Here is a 24441-nt window from a genome sequence, read left to right on the forward strand (position 1 = left end):
CCAGTGCCTTCTGGTCAGTTCCTCAGTGGCCCACATTCAGCTCTTAAAGGCAGAGCACTTTAATGGGAGGTCCAGGCTTCCGCCTGAGGCCAAATACACCCAAAATGCTCATCTGTTACAGCCTGATATGAAATCGGTTTCTTTCCGCAACTGACCTGACTCATAGAAGGTGAAGCCTGGCTTTTCATAAGTGAGGTTTGGCAGGCAAGGGAGGCAGGAATTCCAGAGGAGAATGAGCCTGTAAAGCATGGCTCCTTCCAGCCCTTGTTACTTCCTCTGCCCAAGTGTGGGGGAGGGTCCCGTCTCTTGGCATCTGGGCCCAGCAAGAGTTCAGAGGTTTGGTAGTCTCTACTTGGTCCATATGCAAAACACATGTATGCGTATACATTATTAATGGCACGGGGGTTCCTGAATCTGAGAGGGAGTAAGGAGACTTCTCATCTGCTCTTGGAAGAAGCAAGGAATGAAGCCAGTTCAGTAGACTGATTCCTGAGGCTTTGGGGCAGGAACTTTTTCTTTCTCCGTATCCCCACGGAGATGGTTCATTTACCCTGAATTAAGATTTGGCCCTTCAGTGCAGTGCCAAGGCAGTTTAAAGAGAAGAAAAGTAATTTCTGATCATTGACTAAGATCAAGGTAAATCATGACACTTACCCTTTCTATGATTTGCCAGTGACATGTTTTCTTAAGCCCAGAAGTGATTTATTGATCACAGCAGCCAGAATATATCACACTAAAACAGATCAGCCTGCCACTGTCTTCTCAGGTCTCTCATGATTAAAGTGGCCTGCTTTAAAGTAGACTCAACGTGAATAGGTCTCCATGACCTCTGCCTCACTGCGTAGCACTCACATCCTCACCCACTCTTCCACTCTGGCTTCCCTGCCGTTCTTTCAATATGCCAGGCATGCTGGAACCCCGGAGCCTTTGCACTGGCTGTTCCCTCTGCCTGTAACAGTCATTCGCAGAATCAACGCATGAGTAATAGCCTCACTTCCATTGAATCTTGACATTAGGAATGGATATTCATGTCTCTATATTGGGAAACCACAATAAAAATTGATGGTAGAGATGCAAATATGAGCAAGATAACAGGGTGGGGGCAGGGGCAGGGGAGAGAGGTCAGTGGAGGACTTGGCACAATAGCTTCTTAAATGGCACAATAGCCTCTTAAATTTTTGGTTGGGAAATCATTCACATCGATAAGTACGGCAGGACAAATATGTCCATGAATGAATCCCGGGAACCTGTTACTTTACGTGGCAAAAGGGACTTTGCAGATGTGATTAACTTAAGGGGCTTGAGATGGGAAGATTTTTCCTGTTTTATATCAGTAGTCTTGATATAATTAAAAGGGTCCTTATAAGAGGGGAGCAAGAGTGTCAGAGTCAGAGAAAGAGATGAAATGACAGATGTAGAGGTTGGAATGATGTGGTCAGGAACCACGGAAAGCACTGGGTATCTAGAAGCTGGAAAAGACAAGGGAATAGGGCTTCCCCTAGATTCTCCAGAAGAAATACAGCCCTATTGATATCTTGAGTTTAGTGCAGTGAGACTTATTTTAGACTTCTGACATTTGGAACTGTAATATAATACCTTCATGTTATTCTTATTGCTGTTGTAACAAATAACCACAAACATAGTTCTACTAATTTCCTTCTCAAGGTAGCTTCTCAATTTTGCCAACACTGGTTACCATACATACTTAAAGTTTCATTTTGAGTCTCTGAAAAATCACATCTCTCTTAATCTGCTCTGCTTTCTTCTTGGCTTTGTATAGTGCTTATGTTCTGATACACTGTAATTTACTTATTGATTATGCTTACCATGGGCAGGGATTCTTAACTGTTTTATTTATTTATATATCTTAAACATTGAAAACACTGACATGTAGTAGATGCCCAATAAGTAATTGTTGACTCAATCAATACAATGTACTAGAACGTACAAGATTTTCCCAATGTAACATAACTAGTAAGAGGCTGAACCAGGATTTGAACTCAAAATTCATTCCCTGAACCTTCTTCTAGCAGCCACATTGAGGAAGAAATTACCAGGGCTGTGTTCTCAACACAAGTGTTTTCCTAACCACAGAATTAAAGGCTGGTGGCCCATGTATCAGTGTCTGTATTTATGAGCCCCTCTTTCAATCTCTTTCTTTTCATATTGTGTTGATGCTGTAGCCTCTGTTGGTCATTTTATTTTTTCGTTTCCCAAGACAGAATTATGTGGCTTTATCTCTAATGTTGCATTATCAATACTTGTAATAAATAATATTATGTATTACTCAATATTCATAATTATTAGTGTTACTATTGGTTATTTAATAATGTTTAACTTACATTAGCAGTTGTTACTATTTTTATGATGCTAAATTACTAACAGCTAAAACAACTTCTATATTAAAAGGTATATTTGAGTGTCATTCAAGAGATAATGAGTACCTTACAAAGAAGAAATCTTGTTTCTTACCTTTGTGTCATTAAACAGATCAGGATTTGGAGAATTAAGCCCTAAGTAATAGGGTTATTATTTTGATCTCGCCCCTTTTTTTCCTTACGAAATGGAATACTTTGGTTATCAGAAGCCACTTTAAGCGTTTATATATATATATATATATATATATATATATATATATATATGTCATAATCCGAATAAAAATAGCATTCATGGAGGTTTCTTTCGGAGCCCTTGGTAAAACACTCCATCGTGGGTCTCTGTCAAGATATCTGAAAACTTTTTCTTGGCTTCTGGCTTTGAACAAAGTTTCAGAGTAACAACAAGGCTTCATTGTGCACTGAAATTTCTGTAAGGCAACATTCATTCAAGTGTTGATCCGCATTTCACCATCCAAGAATAACAACAGTTATTTATATAATTTTATCCATGTTTCTGTTTTTTCCTATCCATTTCACCCTTTCACCCCACCCCTGCTGAAACACTGGAGCTTGTTTGGAATGGGGGTGGGGTGCCATGCAGACTATATACACATACAGATGTTTTTCTTTTTCTTTTCCTGGTCTTGCTATGGGATAGACAGACTGGACTTTTTCTTATTAACAATATTATTTAAAAGTTTGGAATTTATTATCATTTGATCATTTGTAAGTAATGAAATAGGTCTCCATGGTAAGGATGTGTTTATTGACCAGCGGTTAGCTTTATTCAAATTAGGGTGACCACAGAAGACCAAGGATTCTGAAGAGGATAATGTACAACCCTAAGTGGTTTGATTTAAATAAAAGAAAGTCCAGGCATTTCAGCTAAAATCCCCACCAAAGCCCAACGGCTAGATGGGCATCCATATGACTCAATGAAATTTTCTATGATCTTAAATGGCCATCTGAGTCCGTGAAACTATAGGACTAACTATTCAATCCTTATTGAGAAAGCCTTGTTAATAGCGTGAATTGAGTTATATGGGATATGAATGTTCATATCTTTATGACAATATATGCCACCTAAGCTACATAACCAGCTATGTTAGCTAAAATACTCTAAAGTGTAAAAATCATAGTTTTCTATTAAAGGAATTCATGGTTGTTAAAAATAATTTTTAAATAGTGTGCCTAGATTCTTCTAGTATAATATATAATTTTTTTTTTTTTTTGAGACGGAGTCTCGCTCTGTCACCCAGGTTGGAGTGCAGTGGCTGCAGTTGCTCACTGCAACCTCCGCCTCCTGGGTTCAAGCGATTCTCATGCCTCAGCCTCCCAAGTAGCTGAGATTACACGCGCCCACCACTATACCCGGCTAATTTTTTTGAATTTTCAGTAGAAACTGGGTTTCATCATGTTGGCCAGTCTCGTCTTGAACTCCCAACCTCAGGTGATCCGCCCACCTCGGCCTCCCAAAGTGCCGGGATTACAGGCATGAGCCATTGTGCCCAGCCAATATATAAATTTTTATATGGCTCCATGATCTTCTCTACATTTAATGACAGAACTGGTGGAGGGGAAGAAAGAGATAGGTCTAAGGCAGCGACCAATATACATACAACTATACTTTGACCAAAAAATAGGAGATTGACTGGCAGGGGAATTAACAGTATGCAGAAGAGCAAGGTGAGTCCAATCACTGTCATTATTCAAAAACAGCCTTTCAGGAGAAGTTTGCAACTGAATTTGGGACTGTGGGCAGATAAGTCACAGGAATGATTCTATGGTGTATCCTGAAGTCACCCATCCAGCTAGGAGTCAGAGGTGCAGGCTGAAAAGACATTGCCTCTAGAGTGGGGAACTGCCAAAATCTAGCCAGTGTATTAGGCCAAGATAAAAGACCTCAGGCACTGGGGAAGCCAGCTTCAGAATCTTAGAGGTGAGTTAGAGAAATACTGGGCTAAGCTGGGTCAACAAAAATAGTCATACGGGAAGGAAGCAACTCAGTGGTACTTTGTCTCAGTTTGGGTTCTCCTAGAAGCAGGCTGTGAGCCTATGATTTCAGTGCAAGTAGTTCATAGGGAAGGTGAAGGGAATACTGCTAGAGGAGTAGGAAAGTGAGGCAAAGGAGGGAAGGCATTGAACAAACGGCACAATACCAAGACAGCTACAGTTGTGGGCAACTGAAGCTTAGCCCTGCTGGAAAATTCTGGGAGCTTAGGCAGAATTTATCTCAGAGTTAGTCTACCTAAGGGTGAGGGAGCTGGGGTATTTACACTTCAACATCCCTAATGCTTCCAGTCTGCTGTGTGGGTGGTGACTCAGGCCCAGGAGCAAGAAAAAGCCACTGGCAGAGAAATGAAGGTATTGATAATTGAAAAGCTCATGTCCTTGTCAAACTTGTCTGGAAGATTAGAGAAGTTTGAGTCAGCAGACCGAGAAGTTCAGAGAGAACAACTAAAAAGGTGAGGGAAAGGCAAGAGGTGACAACTCATCTGCTGGGAAACACTCCCCACTTCTCCTGTGCCCACCACCACCATCACTACTGCAATAGCAGGGCAAGAAGGAGTCTACAGGGGCAACAGACAGTCGTGTTAACACCTGTTACTGCAGTTCCAACCTCTTCTAGAATTTTCTACAAGGGCATTGGAAGGTTTCTTGAGGTCAGGTGCAATAGCCAGGAGGAAACTGAGATCTGAGCAAAGAGAATAGAATTAGGAACGAAGTCAAGGGACCCAGATTGGAGCTCAGATACTGCTATTAGCTAGTTCTATATTTGAGGCAATTCATTTTGTACCTCTGTTTTTATTTTCTGTGGGAATCATGGAGTATCAATATTACTTTCTAAGAGTCTTTTAAAGAAAAATTGTGATAATTTTGGCATACAAAACCCTTTGTCAATTATAATGCACCATAAAAATGCTTTTTTAGTTGTGATTAATTTGCATTGCTGGCTGAAAATAGTGTCAACTCTATCCTGTGTATCCATAAACTGGCTTAAAAATGAGATGTTTGAATACGAACACTTTTTTTTTCTTGAAACAGATTTGTTTGTGTAAACACAGCCTAAGATGTAAAATAAAATTTAGGTCGCTGATTAACACCACTAGAGTATCACATTTAGTCTAGAGTTCTACATCAAAATACGGAAAATGTGTGTGCAATTGACTTATAGAAGAATGAGGAGCAAACAGCCAATTTATTTGAAAAGGGTAACATTTTTCATTGAATGAATCATTGGAAAGATATTTCCAACTTTAGCAAATTTCTCATTTTATGCATTTCTTATTTTAGGATGAAAAATTTTGAAACCAGTACTTTATCATTTTCTCCTGAGGAAAATTTTGGAGATGATAGTGGACTTGCTGCATATGTGGCTAAAGCAATAGACCCATCTATCAGCTGGGAAGATATCAAATGGCTGAGAAGACTGACGTCATTGCCAATTGTTGCAAAGGGCATTTTGAGAGGTTCGTTTATTTCTCTACTTGAATTCATACTGACTTTATGATCCTTTGTGCATATGGTCATAATATTCTTAAAGGAAAATAACAAAGAAGAATTAACATGGAAATTGAGAGAGACATTCCAACTCTCAATTCTCTGTTTTCATGTTAGTGAGTAAATATTTCTTCATTCTTAGGTAATATTCTGAAGCAGAGCTAAACTCTCATGAACTAGAAAGTTAGCCTTTTCAAAGAATTGGAATGCCATTGCTTTATTTCAGAGCTGTTACTGAATCATGAAGCCTGGCAAGATCTTGGTAGAACATCATGAATTCATTGCTTTACCTGAAAGCTACAACAGTTGCTCTCAGACCAAAGAGAAGCCCCAAGGAGATATTATGACAGACAGACTTGTTTTAAGAGCTTTTCCTCTTTTTCTTATGCTCCCTCCAGTACAAATGGCTAGGACTAATTTTTGAGTGTGGCCAAACCCACATCACCTCTCTGAAGAGAATGGCTGACTAGTATGGTCAAATGCTCAATTATCAAGCCATGGGTAATAAGAAACTTAACTATTTCCTCCAACATCCCCATATATTCAGATCCCACAGGGAGGTACCGATGACTATGATAATTTTGGAGTGTAAATGTGTTTACCCACAAAAATGTTTTCTTGCCTTTGAAAACATTTTTTTTTAGTATGGTTATATAGATAACTGCCAAAAACTTTTTTTTTTAACTGAAATGTTTGAGTAAATGACTTTAGGATGAGCGTCTGTCCATTAATGTATGTCTATTAAATGACTTTGAATCAAAACTTTTTCATAGATTTTACTTGAACATATCTGAGTCATGTGGTCCCTATTTATAAAGTTCTACCTACTTTGACTATTTAATTTTATGTGTGAAGAAATGAGCTTATAAAAGTAAAATAAATAAGCCCAGTGCAGCATTTAAGTAGTGGAGATATATATAAATCCAGATGTTCTTATTCTGTGTGTAAACAAATTAAATTAGTTTTTTCAATCGATATATAATAGATATATATTAAAATTGATATATAATAGATATATTATAGATTTAAATCGATATATAATAGAGCATATAGTGATGTTTCAATACCTACAATGTATAGTAATCATATCAGGGTAATTAGCATATCCATCATCTCAAACATTATTCTGTACTTCTAAAAAAATTGTTCAGTTTCCTACTGATCATTGTACTAGTTCAAAATTTCTGTGGATTGTACTTCAATGAATATGTATTGGTTTGGTTTACAGACACCTTTAAACAATGGTTTCACTTCCTTTACTTGCATCCATGTTGTTATCCATGATTGCTAGTGCTACTTACTGTGGCCACATTCAACTGTGGGGACTAAATAATATTAACCTGAAGGTTCTGTGCCATTCATTTATTTATTCATTCATCCATTCTCTTATTCACTCACTCATTCATTCCATAAATATCATAATTACTGTGTGCTAAAATATTTTTATAAAATAAAATAATTTTAGATCCTTGGATAAAAAGACAAGTCTATTCTTGTAGGAGACAGATATATAAACAAGCATTTTTGGTGCAATAAAATGTTATATAGAAATCTATGCAATGTAAGGTCATGGCTTAAAAAAGAATATGGACAGGCTGGGCGCGGTGGCTCACGCTTGTAATCCCAGCACTTTGGGAGGCCGAGGCAGGTGGATCACGAGGTCAGGAGATCGAGACCACGGTGAAACCCCGTCTCTACTAAAAATACCAAAAAAAATTAGCCGGGCGTGGTGGCGGGCGCCTGTAGTCCCAGCTACTTGGGAGGCTGAGGCAGGAGAACGGCGTGAACCCGGGAGGCGGAGCTTGCAGTGAGCTGAGATTGTGCCGCTGCACTCCAGCCTGGGCGACAGAGCGAGACTCCGTCTCAAAAAATAAAATAAAATAAAAAAAGCATATGGGCAATAATAAGAGTGGGTTAGAAAACACTTTTCAGAATGAAAGATGATGCTTGAGTTTTGCCATGATATCAAGCCAATAGACTCTGCTTCAGACTGAAGTACTGGCAGAATAAAGCATTTATGCATAACAATTTATAAAACACGTAAGCCATTTAGAGAATTTAGACTCTAAAGTGGCTGAGAACCACTGAAGTGTCTTGATCAGAGAAGCAACCTCATCATATTAGCATTTTACAGAAATCATGCTTTGCACCATGGACCTGAAGGATGGAGGTGGCAAAATTGTGGTCAGGGAAGACATTTAGGAACTGTTGTTGCCCGGAAAAGAGATAATTGTAGAGATGACCTAGAGTAATGGCAGGGAGGGGACTGAGAAGGTATAATTATATTAGAAAATTAAGACAGTTAATCACAGAGATGGCCCAGGGGATCTGGCTTTAAAACACTAAGGAAGAATAAAATTTTAGTCTTATTCCATAATTATTTCAAATAAGGAACCTAGAAGGAGGTCATTTTATTTTTTAACCACCTTTTCAATTTAGGATTTCCGGTATATATCATTTTCTACAACTTTATTCCTTAAGATAGGATGCAAATCAATTGAATTAGTTTTACTATCACACGTTATGTTGAAAAATATTTTGGTTTCCAGAACTTCGTTCTGTTATCACTTTAGCTAGGACCACTGCCACCACCACCGCTACCACAACCTCCATTACCAGGACAACCACCAGCACTGCTACCACCACCACTGCTATCACCATCACCCCTCTCATCACCATCATCAACAATCCCATCACCACCATGACTATGACCCCCACCACTACCACCAAAACCACAACCTCCATCAACACCACCATTACCAGGAACAACCACCACCACTGCCACCACCACCACTGCTATCATCACCACCACCACCACTCCCATCACTCCTATGACCACCACCAGCACCAGCACCATCAACACCACCATTACCAAGACAACCACCACCACCTCCACCACCACCACTCCCATCACCACCATGACTACCATGACCACCGCTAACACCGTCATCACCACCTCTCTTTTCTTCTCATCCATATGGATTTCTGGCTTGTTTCTAAATATTTTTGTGACATTTTACACATAGTAGATAGCCCAAATATTTATTTACTGAACTTCTTGATGAAAACTATGAGTCTGTCTAATTAGAGAAAGCTCAAAAAGGAGATAAGGAGAGATGGGACATTTGACATTTAAAGGGAAATAACTTATTTATACATGTACAGTTTACATCGTCTACTTTTCTGTAACTATTTGGTTCTTTTATTTAACAAACAAGAATCATCTCTATGACAACAGTTGCACCAAGTAACACATATGCTCAATCTGGATCGGAAGGAAGCGGTGGCAGGGCCAGTTCTGGGAAATCCAGTTTTCTCCATTTCACAGGTCCTCATCCAGAAATCACATGGATTGACTGAGAGTCACCCATCCTCTTTCATTTTCCTTTTTCAGAAAAGTGCAGATTATATTTTCAGGAACATGAAATCATGAGCAACTGTGAATATCTAGACCAAACATCAGACTGTCTCGCCATTTTAATAATTGTATTTTAATGAATGCAAATTAGAATGGAAGATGTAATCTCTCACTGTGTGTGGTTAAACTGCCCTTAGAGAACTTCGGCACAAGCTCCTAACATGTACTTGAGACAGAATTTGGTTGTTGTCAGAACTAACACTAGCAAACAAATGGCTTTTTTGAGCAAAGCCATAGTGCCTTTGAGAGTTCTTTTCTTTTTCTTTTAATTGTTTTAAATTAGGCTGTCTCGCTTCTACTGTGGCTTTGTGTTTCTGAGAAACTTTTCTCTAGTCAGTTCTTCATATCCAGGCATACCTCAGAGACATCGTGGATTCAGTTCTGGACCACCACAATAAAGCAAGTCACATAATTTTTTTGTCTTCCCAGTGCATATGAAAGTTATGTTTTTGCTATACTGTAGTCTATTTTGTGCAATAGCATTATGCCTAAAAAACAACGTATAAACTTTAATTAAAAAATACATTACTCCTAAAAAATGCTAATGATCATCTGAGCCTTCAGCGAGTTGTAGTCTTCTTGCTGGTGGAGGGTCTTTCCTGTGTGTTGATGGTTGCTGACTGATCAGGGTGGCGGTTCCTGAAGGTTTAGGGTGGCTGTGGTAACTTCTTAAAACAAGACAGTGAAGTTTGATGCATTGATTAACTTCTCCTTTCGGGAAAGATTTCTCTGTACCATGAGAAGCTATTTGATAGCATTTTACCCACAGTACGACTTTTTCAACGCCGGAGTCAGTCGTCTCAAACTGCCGCTGCTTTATCTGTGAAGTTTATGTAATACTCTAAATCCTTTGTTGTTATTTCAGCAATGATCACAGCATCTTCACCAGCAGTGGATTCCATCCCAAGAAACCACTTTCTTTGCTCATCCATAAGAAGAAACTCTTCATTCATTTAAGTTTTATCCCACGATTGCAGCAATTTAGTCACAGCTTCAGGCTCCACATCTAATTCAGTTCTCTTACTGTTTCTGCCACATCAGCAGGGACTTTCTCCACCATAGCCTTGAACTCCTCAAAGTCATCCATGAGGGTTGGAATCAACATCTTCCAAATTCCTGTTAATGCTAATATTTTGACCTCCTCCCATAAATCACAAATGTTCTTAATGGCATCTAGATGGTGAATCCTTTCCAGAAAGTTTTCAATTTATTTTGCTCAGATTCATCAGAGGAATCATTAATTGTAGAAGCTATAATCTTATTAAATATATTTCTTAACTAATAAGACTTGAAAGTCAAAATTACTCCTTGATCCACGGGCTATGGAGTGGAGGTTGTGTTAACAGGCATAAAAACATTAATCTTTTTGTGTTTCTCCACCAGAGCTCTTGAGTCACTAGGTGCACTGTCAACGAGCAGTGATATTTTGAAAGAAATCTTTTTTTTCTGAGCAGCAGGTCTCAACAGTGGGCTTAACATATTTAGTAAACCGTGCTGTAAACAGATGTGCTGTCATCTAGACTGTCGTTTTATTTATAGTGCACAGGCAGAGTAGATTTGGTATAATTCCTAGGATTATACTTTGAAGCCATGAATTGACTTCTCCTCTCTAGCTATGAAAGTCCTAGATGGCATCTTCTTCCACTATGAGGAAGGCTTGTTTGGAAGAAGATGCCATACAGCCTGTTTCATCGACATTGAAAATATGTTGTTCAACGTAGCCACCTCCATCAATTTTCTTAGCTAGATCTCCTGGATAACTTGCTGCAGCTTTTCCATCAGCACTCAGCTGCTTCAGCTTGCACTTTTATGTTATGGAGATGGCTCCTTTCTTTAAACCTCAGGAATCAACCTCTGCTAACTTCAAACTTTTTTTCTGCAGCTTCCTCACCTCTCTCAACCTTTATAGAATTGAAGAGAGTTAGGGTGTTTCTCTGGATTAGGCTTTGGTTTAAGGGAGAGTGGTGGCTTATTTGATTGTCTATCCAGACCACTCAAACTTTCTCCCTATCAGCAATAAGGCTGCTTTGCTCTCTTATCATTCCTGTGTTCACTAGAGTAGTAGCTTTAATTTCCTTTAAGAACTTTTTGTTTGCATTCACAATTTAACTGTTTGGCACAAGGAACTTAGCTTTTGTCCTGTCTTGGCCTTTCACATGCCTTCCTCACTAAGCTTAATAATTTCTGGTTTTTAATTTAAAGTGAGAGGTATGTGACTCTTCCTTGAACGCTTAGAAGCCATTGTAGAGTTATTAGTTGGCCTGATTTCAATATTGTTGCTTCTCAGGGAATAGGGAGGCCTGAGGAGAGGGAGAGAGAGGGGTGAATGGACAGTGAGTGGAGCAGTCAGAACACACACATTTATTGATTAAGTTCCTCATTTTAAAGGCGAGGGTTCACGGAACCCCCAAACAATTACAGTAGTAACAGCAAAGATCACTAATCACAGATGACCGCAACAGATGCAACAAGAATGAAAAAGTTTGAAATAGAGTGAGAATGACCAAACTGTGACACAGGGATACAAAGTGAGCATGTGCTGTTAGAAAAATAGTGCTGATACACTTGTTCGATGCAGGGTTGCCACAATGCCACTTGAGCGTTGTACATACTTCAATTAAAAATGCCTTACTCCTAAAAAATGCTAATGATTATCTGAGCCTTCAGCGAGTTGTAGTCTTTTTGCTGGTGGAGGGTCTTTCCTAGATGTTGATGGCTGCTAACTGATCAAGGTGGTGATTTTCAATTTCTAGAAAACTCAGTAGCTGTGAATTGCTATAAAGCAAAGTGCAATAAAACAAGGTATGCCTGTATACATTGTTCAAGATACTCTAAAAAAATATTCACTTAATGTTCCTGGATTGTGTTTAAAATTGCTGTCATGTGTCTGGGATTTAGTTACTACTCTCCTCTAAGTCAGAACAGATTCCTAGGCCAAAAGCTCCAAGGGTTTGAAGGCTGAGCTCAAATCTTGAGTACTTACATTTTGAGTACTTGAGTACTTATATTTCACTTTTATACCTTGTTTGAAATTAAATATGTAAACAAAATATTAATAAGATAGCAAACAATGCCACTGCCCATTGACGACTGTGGTTATCCATCAATGTACTTAATGGCAAATCCACAAATATGGAATACCACACTCTTAAACTCTAAGAATTAATAAAAATATCCAAGATTCATGAACATTTTGCTAAGTGGGAATCTTTTGGCCCTTTCATTAAGGCAAAATTGCTCTTCTCTCTGTGTTAAAATAAAATGTAATACCGTGGACAAGGCTGCATAAGCAGCTAATAAAAGGGGCTTATATCTGGTTATAAATTATCCTTATTGTCTTTGCTTCTCTAGAAATTGACAATCCTATCCTCTGAGCAAATCATTCTGTCATTTCTCCCTATATTCCCAATACTACCTGCAGAATATAAAAACCACTGGAAATGACGGCAGATAATAGACTGTTACTTAAGAAACATTTAATTCAAGTGGGAGGCACTTTATCATTGTAATCCTGACTAGGATGCAACTGTTATAAACAGAACTCAAATAGAGTTGCCAAATGCATCCTGCAAATAAATCTTTCTCCACCTACTCATCTTTTTAGTTTATACTCCCTGCACCATCAGAGGAAAATGGTAATAATAGTTAATATTTATCTGAGTGTTCAACACGTGTCAGGCACTTTCTAAACACACGTTCAACTCATTTAATCCGCAAGCTAATCATATGTGGATCTCTATCCTCGTTTTATGGCTCAGGACAATGATGCACCGAGAAGTTAAGAAACTTGCCACTTACACAGCAAGCGAGCAGCAGATGTGGGATTTAAGTCCAGGTGGTCTGATGACTTAACCTAAGCAGTGAATCACTTCTTCCTCCTATACGGGATCTGTTTATTGATAATATTTGATTTCTCATAATGCAGGTTGTAGCTACATGGTGGCAGACATAGGAATATAAACTGGAGAACTATACATATGCTCAATTATGAGGCTTGAAAAAATACCATTGTCTATGTTTTTTAAGTGTTTTTTTTTTTTACATTTGACTTGAAGTTCAGGATCACGTACATAACTAGATAATGAGAGCAAACCACACCAATTCAGAATATTATTTTATACTGTTTAATAAGGTTATTTATGACTACACCTAGGTTTTTAAAATAAATACCATGTTAAGTCTATTAGGACAGGTAAGGTCATGGAAACATTGAAGGTGAGCTGTGCAATATGACAACCACTAGCCACATGTGGTTATACAAGTTAATTACAATGGAATAAAGGCAAAATTCCAGTTTCTTAGTCACACTGCCACATTTCAGTTGGTCAGTGGCTACATGACTAGTGGTACTGTATGATGGAAGTGCACAGATCTAGAACATTTTTATTATCACAGAAAGTTCTGTGGTAGTCCATTGAGGCCCTATCTTTAGAGAACCATTTATGAAATGTGTTTGAGATCAAAGTGTACTGGGCTTCTGGTTTAAAATGATAGACTGAGTACATATGAATTCTCTCGTTAAAGTCAAGACCCCATTGAAATTAAAATACAGAAATGCAAATACATATACACCAATGACAGCAAAGCAAAGGAGGATGAGGGGCAGAAACAGCAGAGAAATTTTGAGAAACTTTTGAAAGCCTGTTGATAGCAGGAAAACATACAGAAAACTGTACCTTGGGATAGGCTTTCAGGGAATCCTAGAGGAGGTAGGGGTAGATCATGTAATAGAATGCTTGAGAGGCTGTAGATATACAGTCTGCAAGGGTGGCAGAGAGGGTAGTGAAGACTAAACACAAGGGGACTGACTGAAGATCAATATAGGAAGCTATCATGCCTGCCAGCAATCCTGCTCCCACCCCGTTTCTTGTGCAACGATGGACACTTGGCATTGACTTCTCAATAAGCAAGTAGCTGATCCTTTCTAAGAAATGAATGGCTGGGATGAAATATGGGTGGGTGGCATTTTCAATATGACATGATGCTGTCCTCATTCTGACACTTGAGGAGCTCACAGTCTAATTGGCTCTTAGTTGACATTTCCCGCGTTTTCTTACATGGAGTTCCAAGAAAGAATTTCCACTCCAGGCAAGGACTTGGCAAGAATGAAACTAATTTACAAAACAGGGCAGTTCCTCAATCTTTCTTCCTTAAATATAAATGGAAAATTTAGCATCACTAGGCATATCAGAAACACCAAAACATAAAAAATCAAGATGAATCTATAGAAAAACTTATCCCAGGAAAAAGAGATAAAAGAAGAAAAAGAACTTTAAAAAAATCCAAATGATAGACTCAAAAAAATTGAAAATATATATACATATAAATAGGAAGAGTCTGCCATGAAAAGAAAATTAGGGCATAAAGAAGAGTTCCCAATGATTAGAAAAATGACTTCTGATTTTTTTAAAAAAGGGGAAGTCGAATATAAAAAAGAGCTCTCAAAGATTAAAAACATGATTGCTGAAATGACTGAATGGCTGAGCAGTAAAGTCAATAACATTTCCCAAAGGATAAAACAACAATGAGAACAATAAGATAAATAGAAAGAAAAAATCATTACATGAATGTACATGAAGACCACTTTAAAATGTCCAATATCCAACTGATAGGAGTTTCAGGTAGAAAAGTAAAAGAAAGAGGCCTAGAGGAAATTATTAAAGATCAACAATTTCTGAATGCTAATGATGTAAGTCATTAGAGTGAGAAAACAAATCACAACTTCTCATGTTCCTCATGAAATTTCAGAAAAATAATGTGTATGAAGAGATAAAACAAACATAAAACTGTTTACTTATAAAATAATTCAAATCAAACTGGCATCAGTCCTTGCATCAGCAATGGGTACTAGAAGACAATGGACTGATGTCTTTAAGGTTACGAGGAAAATGGTTTTTCCACCTAGATTATTATACCCAATCCAATTGTCATTCACACACAAGAGAAGCTATTTAGGTGGTCTGTAAGTTTACCTCCCTTGGATCCTTTTTAAGAAAGTTACAAAGGAATCTACTACAAACAAATGAGAACATAAACCAAATGAGGGCATTCTCAGACTACAAGATATTCAACTCAGAGAGAATAAGAGCAAACTCAAAGCTAAAGGCTGACATTATGCCTTGTGAGTAGCCACAACAGAATGGATCAGGAAGGCAGAGGGCTCCAGGGGTTATCTCCAGGGGGAGAATAAGGTGACCTAATAGGTTAGATCAAATAATTGAAAAGTTTGAAGAACTTGATAATATTCTGAAGTTTCACAGTAAATGGAAAAAAGAAAAGAAAAGAAAGGCAATTAGAAATCTTATCTAATCCTAATCACCTCCCAAAGACCCCATCTCCAAATGCCATCACATTGGGGGTCAGGGCTTCAACATACAAATTTTGAGAGGATATAAATATTTAGTCTATAACATATAGGTTTGACAGTTTCCTATACCTATAATTTTAGAAGAAAAATATCACTATCATCATTTGAAAAAAATAAGAATAGTTGAAAAACAGCCTTGTAAAAACAAAGTTGGGAAAATGATAGCACATAATTTAAAAAATAATTATCTTATCTTTTAAAATTATTCTTAGTCAAGTCTGCCCATTATCACCATTGCTTAATTTTACAGATTACCAATGACCTATACCCATTTGTTTAAATTTCCAAGGCCTGATTTTTACTGCACTCTTGAACCAGTTGGTTTTGCTTAGTATTGCATTTTGAATGTTAAACCTGAGAACCGGTGTTGTTTTCATGATTCTTTTAGCAAATGATTTGTTTTTAGGACATGCTAAACATAATAGTTTAGAATATAAAATATGTTTTTAAATGTTGCAAGTAGATTTAAGAGAACAGTAATCTATTTTAAAACTGAACTTTCAGAAATTAATATATTTTAAAACATGATTAGAGATGTAGCATAGAATTTTATTTATTTTTTTTTTTTTGAGACTGAGTCTCACTCTGTCACCCAGGCTGGAGTGCAGTGGTACCATCTTGGCTCACTGCAACTTCTGCCTCCCAGGTTCAAAAGATTCTCCTGCCTCAGCCTCCTGAGTAGCTGGGACTACAGGCACCCGCCACCAAGCCTAGTTAATTTTGTTTTCGTTTTTTTTTTTTTTTTTTTATTTTTAGTAGAGATGGGGTTTCACCATGTTGGTCAGGCTAATCTTGAACTCCTGACCTTGTGATCTGCCCGCCTTGGCCTCCCAAAGTGCTGTGACTACAGGTGTGAGCCACTGCACCTGGCCAATTTTTTATACATTTCAGTGAGCAAACATATATTTAATTATAGAACAATATTACTGAAAATAGTTACTAAAGCTATTACAATTTGGTATTAAAGATTGTTTTTTGAAATAGGTTTGTCCACTGCCTGTTACATTTACAGTGCTTGTCATTTTTATGTTTTTTTTTTTGCTATCCAAATTGTTGAGTAATAATTTTGCTAAATGATAAAGTAGTATAATCTTATTAATTAAAAATATTTAGCAAGAGTATACCCTTATAAAGATAAATATGCTTTATGTCAATGTATTATCTTGTATAATGTATTGATACTTTTATATATTTTACAATTAAATTGCCATAAGTGGTAACATTTTTTTGTTGTTTTTGGCCAACAAAACTACCACTAACATTCTAGTGCTAACCCTAGGGTATACTTTTATGCTAAGATTATTGACCCAGGTATGCAGATGGGAGTCAGCCTCCATTTGACTGGAATGTGGAGGCCTCTAAACCCAAGCTGCCTTTTAAGTTACAGTTTCCCTAAGATGGTTGTTTTACTCTCTCCAGGTGATGATGCCAGGGAGGCTGTTAAACATGGCTTGAATGGGATCTTGGTGTCGAATCATGGGGCTCGACAACTCGATGGGGTGCCAGCCACTGTGAGTTTTGGCAAATGCTAAGATTTCCTTTTGGAGTTCCCATTTCCATCACTGTGTTACTATCTCTATGTCTGCCTCCTCTGTGTGTGTACTTTGTGTGATCACTCAAGGTGAAATATGTGCAAATATGTGAGATCTTGGATTTTAAGTTTAGTGGCACATAACTACCCAAATTAACAAATAGATTTATGTTTAATTAGCCCAGTGCATTTATTTGTAACCTATAAAGTCTCTGTTAAATAATAAGACATTTGTGGGCAAGGATTATTCTGGCATTCATAGATACACCAATAGGTATGTAAACTGGAGTATGAAAGAAAGGATTATATCATGAACATCCAAGGACATGAGCTAACAGAGAATTGTGGGATTTCAAAGGCTATGGTAGAATCTGAGATCATCGGTACAATTGAGACAAGAAATCAGGAGGAGGGACATATTGGAATTTCCTGTGGAGTGGCAGTTGAAAAGCTGCAGAGAAAGGGTGGAGAGTTGGGAAAAGGAGAAAAAAAGCTTAGGCCCAGGCAACGGGAAGTGAGCTGCAAATAGGCTACTCTGGCTGAGTTGTGAACCACCTTGGCTGCACATTGGAATCATCTGGGGAACTTTAAAGAATCCTAATGTGCTCTCCAGGTCTATTTATCAGAATCTCTGGTTGGGGCTTAGGGGTGTATAGGCACTAGTATTTTTTTAAAGCTATCAGGAGATTCCAGTGTGCATCTTTGGTTTCTATGCACTGGAGTAGGCAAATCAGAGTCCCAAATCTAGGTGTAAAAGTGAACTAAAGTGGCCTGAAAGGTTTGGGACTGAATAGAACTGTATCGAAGAGCAATTAGACCCCGAAGATCCTAAAGCCAAGAAAACCGACAGAGGCACTTAGGGCAGATTTTAAGATCAGGGACTGGGGTCCAGAAATGGATCCGAAGCCATGGAGATGGACACATTTCCTGGGGTGAATTTTATGGATCTGTGATCCAGAATGGGGGCCGGGAGCCGTTGGTGGGGTGCTATCAAGTGGCTCCCTTATGTGCTGTCCACTTGTGGGGATTTGGCCAAGCCTCTTGTAGATGGAGCAATGATGTTGCAGATATTTTTTGCTTCTGCTCTGGCCCCGTGAGGACCCCTCTTTGCAGTGTGATAAGCCTAAGTGTAAAATGGGAAAGAGTGAGATGTGCTCAGGGAATACTAAATAATACATCTTTTTTGCAGTGTCTGATGCTGTAACCGCCCAACCGGTTCTCCTTGTCCACCGTATAGACAGAGCCAATTTATCAAGACAGGGGAATTGCAATAGAGGAAGAGTTTAATTCACTCAGAGCCAGCTGTACTGGGAGATTGGAGTTTTATTATTACTAAAATCAGTCTCTGTGAAAACCTGGAGTTTGGGGTTTTAAGGATAATTTGATGGGGAGGGGTTGGAAAGTGGGGAGTGCTGATTGGTCAGGTGGGAGATAAAATTATAGGGAGTCGAACTGTCCTCTTGCTCTGAGTCAGTTCCTGGTTGAAGGCCACAAGACCAGATGAACCAGTTTATCAGATGGTGGTGCCAACTGATCCAGGTACAGGGTCTGCAAAATATGTCAAGCATTGATTTTCAGTTTTACAATGGTGATGTTATCCCCAGTAGCAATTTGGGGAGGTTCAGAATCTTGCAGCCTACAGCTGCATGACTCCTAAACCATAATTTCTAATCTTGTGACTCATTTGTTAGTCCTGCAAAGGCAGCCTAGTCCCCAGGCAGGAATGGGGGTTTGCTTTGGGAAAGGGTTGTTACCATCTTTGTTTCAAAATTAAAGTATGAACTAAGTTTCTCCCAAAGTTAGTTTGTCCTACACTCAGGAATGAACAAGGAAAGCTTGGCAGTTAGAATCAAGATGGAGTCAGTTAGGCGAGATCTCTTTCGCTGACATATTTTTCTCAGTTATAATTTCTGCAAAGGCGGTTTCAGTGGGAGTGGGAGAGTTCTGGGAAATGCATCTGCCTGGACAGATAGGGAAGGAGATCCTTGACTATTATGAATCATTGGATGTGCAATAGAACAGCCTTGGCTTAGCAGCAATGAGTCTTATAAAGTGGATTTTGTCATGACAAGAGGCAGAAAGGCCAATGAGGTAGTCTTTATAATTACCATAGCCAAGGAAAGAGAGAAGGAGGGCCTGAACTGCAGAGGGACAGAGGGAATTGCTTTCTGCTCCCTACCTTGGTTTCCTCATCTTTTAAAATTTAAACCTTTAAACTGTAATGTTTTATAATTTGATTTACACAGGCAAAGTAACTAGCATCATATAACAAAACTTTATCTATGCATATTTACTAAGTAATATATATATTTGCTAAATATATATATATTATCTATCTATCTATCTATCTATCTATTATCTATCTATCTATCTATCTATCTATCTATCTATCTATCTACTAAGTAATGGTGGGTGAACTTTCCAGACCACCACCTCTCTCAGAACTGGATTCTTATATAAACATTTTCCCTTTTATTGGAACCTTTCAGTGGTAGTTAATATACAGATGGTTGGAATTGGGATGACCATTTGAATTTATCCACACAACTGGAAAAAGAGTAGAACAAATACTTTAGCCAACTAGTAGTGGTCTGTTGTTTCACTGAACTAGCAGGTTGATTTAGTGACATTATAGACCAATTGTGTGACTGTGATGGCAGAGTAAACAATGGCAGGGAATATTGAGTGTGCATATTGCATTGAGTTTTTCCTAAAGCACTAATGGTAGGAACCAAGTAAGTCTTTGTATATTGTAGGATTATACAGTCAAGTGGTGGCTCACGCCTGTAATCCTAGCACTTTCGGAGGACAAGGCAAGTGGATCACTTGAGGCCAGGATTTCAAGAGCAGCCTGGCCAATGTGTGAAACCCCGTCTCTACTAAAAATGCAAAAATTAGCTGGGCATGGTGGTGCACTCCTGTAATCCCAGCTACTTGGGAGGCTGAGGCAGGAGAATTGCTTGAACCAGGGAGGTGGAGGTTGCAGTGAGCCGAGATCCATGCCCCTGCACTCAAGTCTGGGTGACAGAGTGAGACTCTGTCTCAAAAAACAAAACAAACAAACAAAAGATGAAAAGTAATGAAAACTGGAAGTTGTCAGCTCTTTGCAACTCAGTTTTGCTCCTAGAGACACACTGTTTTAGGTGATATTAAATGTTGGTTGCAGGTAAACAGAGGTGGAAAGTGAAGACCTCCTCTGAGTAGGGTGGAGAGGTTGGTCACAGCACAAGGCTGTTTCTCAGGTTTATGACTCACTAGTATGGAGATGTAGACTTAGGGGGCAGGCCCAGTTTTTTTCTAAAAATAAAATATAAATCTACTGAAATCAAATCTAACTAGATTTTAAGGGTAAAATAGCCAAATAGTGTTGCTTATTTCCCTCTCGCTGAGAGAATAGGGACACGTCTAAAAGGTCTTTTGAGTTGTGTTCCCTGAGACTGTTTTTTAAAAAACAATAACTGAACCTAAGACCTGAAACTATAAAAAATCTGTAAGATAACATTGGAAAAACCCTTCTAGACGTTGACTTAGGGAAGGATTTCATGACCAAGAACCCAAAAGCAAATGGAATAAAAACAAAGAGAAATAGCTGGGAGTTAATTAAACTAAAGAGCTTTTTCACAGCAAAATGAACAGTCAGCAGAGTAAATAGACAATCCATGGAATGGGAGAAAATCTTCACAATCTATACATCTGATGAAAAACTAATATCCAGAATCTACAACGAACTCAAACAAATAAGTAAGAAAAAAACAAACAATCTGATCAAAAAGTGGACTAAGGACATGAATAGACAATTCTCAAAAGAAGATATACAAATGGCCAACACACATATGAAAAAATTCTCAACATCACTAATGATCAGGGAAAGGCAGATGAAAACCACAACACAATACCAACCTTACTCCTGCAAGAATGGCCATAATCCAAGAATCAAAAAACAGTAGATGTTGGTGTGGTTGCAGCGATCAGGGAACACTTCTACACTGCAGGCGGGAATGTAAACTAGTACAGCCACTATGGAAAACAGTATGGAGATTCCTTAAAGAACTGAAAGTGGAACTACCATTTGATCCAACAATCCCACTATGGGGTATCTACCCAGAGGAAAATAAGTCATTATTCAAAAAAGATACTTGCACATACATATTTATAGAAGCACAATTCACAATTGCAAAATCGTGGAACCAACCCAAATGCCCATCAATCAATGAGTGGATAAAGAAACCATGGTACATGTATATGATGGAATACTACTCAGCCATAAAAAGGAATAAATTAACAGCATTTGCAGTGACCTGGATGAGATTGGAGACTATTATTCTACGTGAAGTAACTCAGGAATGGAAAACCAAACATCGTATGTGAGAACATATCTCACTGATATGTGGGAGCTAAGCTATGAGGTCGCAAAGGCATAAGAATGATACAATGGACATTAGGGACTTGGGGGAAAGAATGGGGGGCTGCAAGGGATAAAAGACAACAAATATGGTGCAGTGTATACTGCTCAGGTGATGGGTGCACCAAAATCTCAAAAATCACTACTAAAGAACTTACTCATGTAACCAAATACCACCTGTACCCCAATAACTTATGGAAAATAAAATAAAAAATTAAAATCATAAAACAAAGACAATAACCAGCTGGGTGTGGTGGCTCATGCCTGTAATCCCAGCACTTTAGGAGGCCGAGACAGGCAGATCACCTGAGGTCAGGAGTTCGAGACCAGTCTGGTCAACATGGTGAAACTCTGCTTGTACTAAAAAATACAAAAATTAGCCGGGCATGGTGGTGGGCATCTGTAATCCCAGCTGCTTGGGAGGCTGAGGCAGGAGAATCACTTGAACTTGGGAGACAGAGGTTGCAGTGAGCCAAGATTGCGCCATTGTACTCCAGCCTGGGCAACAAGAGCAAGACTCTGTCTCAAAAACAAAACAAAACAAAACAAAACAAACCATAACCCTCCTCTCTGCATGTCGTATACACGAGGGGAGATACTTGCTTGAGTTTTGCCTCACACTTTAGAGCAAATTTAAGGCTCATGATGATGTGAGAAATGTGAGAAAGGATTCGGTGTACGGCAAAGTACAAAGTTCCCTCAGTGTGTGGGTTTTGCGATGAGCGGTAAAAGTCTTGGGGGAGGCTGTGGTGTCCAGGTCTCAGTACTTGCACAGAAGAACTTGCTATACTGCAGATTTTGTTATGTCATAAGTCAGAGCCACGGAGGCAGCATGATGTCATAGGAAGAGCACTGAAATGGGAGTCTTGTCTCACTTTTCTTAGGGGATAAGAGCTAGGTAAGTCACTGAGACTTTTAAGTCCAAACATCTTCACAGTATTGTGTTGCTTACAAAAAGAAAGTGGACAACAATATGAATTATACATTTCTGTTAGGTTGGTGCAAAAGTAACTTCACCATTACTTTTAATGGCAAAAACTGCAATTACTTTTGCACCAGGCTAATATAAATCACAGAGTTTGCTTGTATGGAGAAATACTTATTGTCACTAGGAGTCCTAGAACAGTAATTTAACTTCAGTTCATCTTAATATGTTGCTTCTGAGAAGAGTTGCCAGGCCTCTGCTACACCCCAGAAAAACTAAAAAATAAGATTGTGTTAAAAATATGCTTATCACCTCGTGGTTATGATGTGATCCAGATTGGCTTTGAAGTAATTAGAGAATAATAGGATGGAATCAAATTGGTTTCTAAAATACACAGCAATAGATCTTCTCAAATTAAGATTCTCTGGAGTATTTGAATCCTAAGAACATTTTTTTTTCAATTTTGCATTTTCATTTTGATCTATCTGGACACAAACTACCTCAAGCTTAGAAATAATGACTTCTTTCACAGTGAAAATTATCAACGGCAAAACATTTTTATAGAGTAAGCATTTGGTTGTTAAGCTCTTGGGGATGTTCTGTGAAGTACCACAAGGGATTTAAATTTTCTTCTATAAAAAGAGTCCGTGCAATTCCATCTTTGAGAAACATTTAATGTATCAGTTGGTTTTGCTGCGTAACCAGCCACTCTGAAACTTACTGGCTAAACTACAATCGTCATTATTACATTTTACAATTTTGTGGGTTGGCAATTTGGGCTGAGATCTGCTCAGTGTTTCTCTGGTCTCGGCTGGACTCACTCACATGTGTCCATGGCCAGCTACTAGGCCTACTAGGAGGCGGCATAGGATGAGCTCGGCAGGGATGGCTCTGCATTGTCTCACATCTTCCAGCATTCTCCTGAAGTGGCAGGTCTCCTAGAGAGTGAGTGGAAGCATGCAAAGCCTCCTGAGATCTAGGCTTAGAATGGGCATCCTGTCACTTCTCTCAATTCCACTGGTGAAAGCAAATCACAAGTTCAATTCAGATCTAAGGGATGGGGGAACAGAACCCTCCTTCCTTTCCCTTTCTCCCATAATGTTGCAAGGAAATGAAGATAAAGAGGAAATCATTGCAGCCATTTTTGCAGTTGCAAACAATCAGCAAAACGTATATGGACCAGTGATTTTCTAAGTGTGCTTAGGAAAAGCCCCTTAGGGCTGCATGTCGAAGTGTGATGGGTGGGGTGGGTAGACAGTCAGGGGAGGATTTATGGGCAGTGACTTGAACTCTGTCTCCTTTGCATTTAACTAAGCACCTCTGATTCCATCTGCTTTTGTTTATTTTAAACTATTTTGATTGGAACAAAGGTTTCCATACCTAAAATGTCAGAAATCAAGAGTATAACAATGGATGCAATAGGAAGATGGAAAAGTGAGAGCTCCTTGCCAGTAGAAGGTGTGTTTGGGGGAGGGGTTGGGGGAGCAAGTTGTGCAGGGAGCATTCTGGAAGAGTGTGACTTGAAAACAAATGAGAAAGAGGATTCTCTTTGGGAGTCAGATCCCTGTGAGTTTCTTTCTACATCCCTTACTCTGCCTGACATTAGTGCTTTAAATATACCAGGTTCTTTATAAAGTGTTTGATAAAACAGTGAATAGAGGGATGAATGAGCAACAGCATACAGGGATCTTACCATATTTTCCTGGAGATTAACTCCAGTGGAGTTAAACCCACAATTACTTGCCCGAAGAAGCACTAAGGAAATAGCTAAAATGAATGGTCTCACAGATGTATAGAAAGCTGAAAAGAGGGAAACATAAACAGGGCCATAACATAGTGAGTCTGTCTACTGTATTTATTTATCTAATCTGTTTGATCAGAATTATTTTGTGTAATATACACCTAGTAAAACTGCAGCT

At 38.6% G+C, this 24441-nt stretch overlaps 1 protein-coding gene across 1 annotated transcript in view; it reads left to right on the forward strand.

Annotated features, from left to right (window-relative positions):
- HAO1 (hydroxyacid oxidase 1) overlaps positions 1–24441 on the forward strand; it is a 58160-nt gene that overhangs the window by 28477 nt on the left and 5242 nt on the right. The window contains exons 4-5 of the mRNA XM_055265854.1: positions 5673–5848; positions 17084–17175. Coding sequence (XP_055121829.1) covers positions 5673–5848; positions 17084–17175 — 268 coding nt within the window. The remainder of the gene's footprint in view (positions 1–5672; positions 5849–17083; positions 17176–24441) is intronic.

The sequence above is a fragment of the Symphalangus syndactylus genome, chromosome 24 (genome assembly GCF_028878055.3).
Source record: "Symphalangus syndactylus isolate Jambi chromosome 24, NHGRI_mSymSyn1-v2.1_pri, whole genome shotgun sequence".
Lineage (NCBI taxonomy): Eukaryota > Metazoa > Chordata > Mammalia > Primates > Hylobatidae > Symphalangus > Symphalangus syndactylus.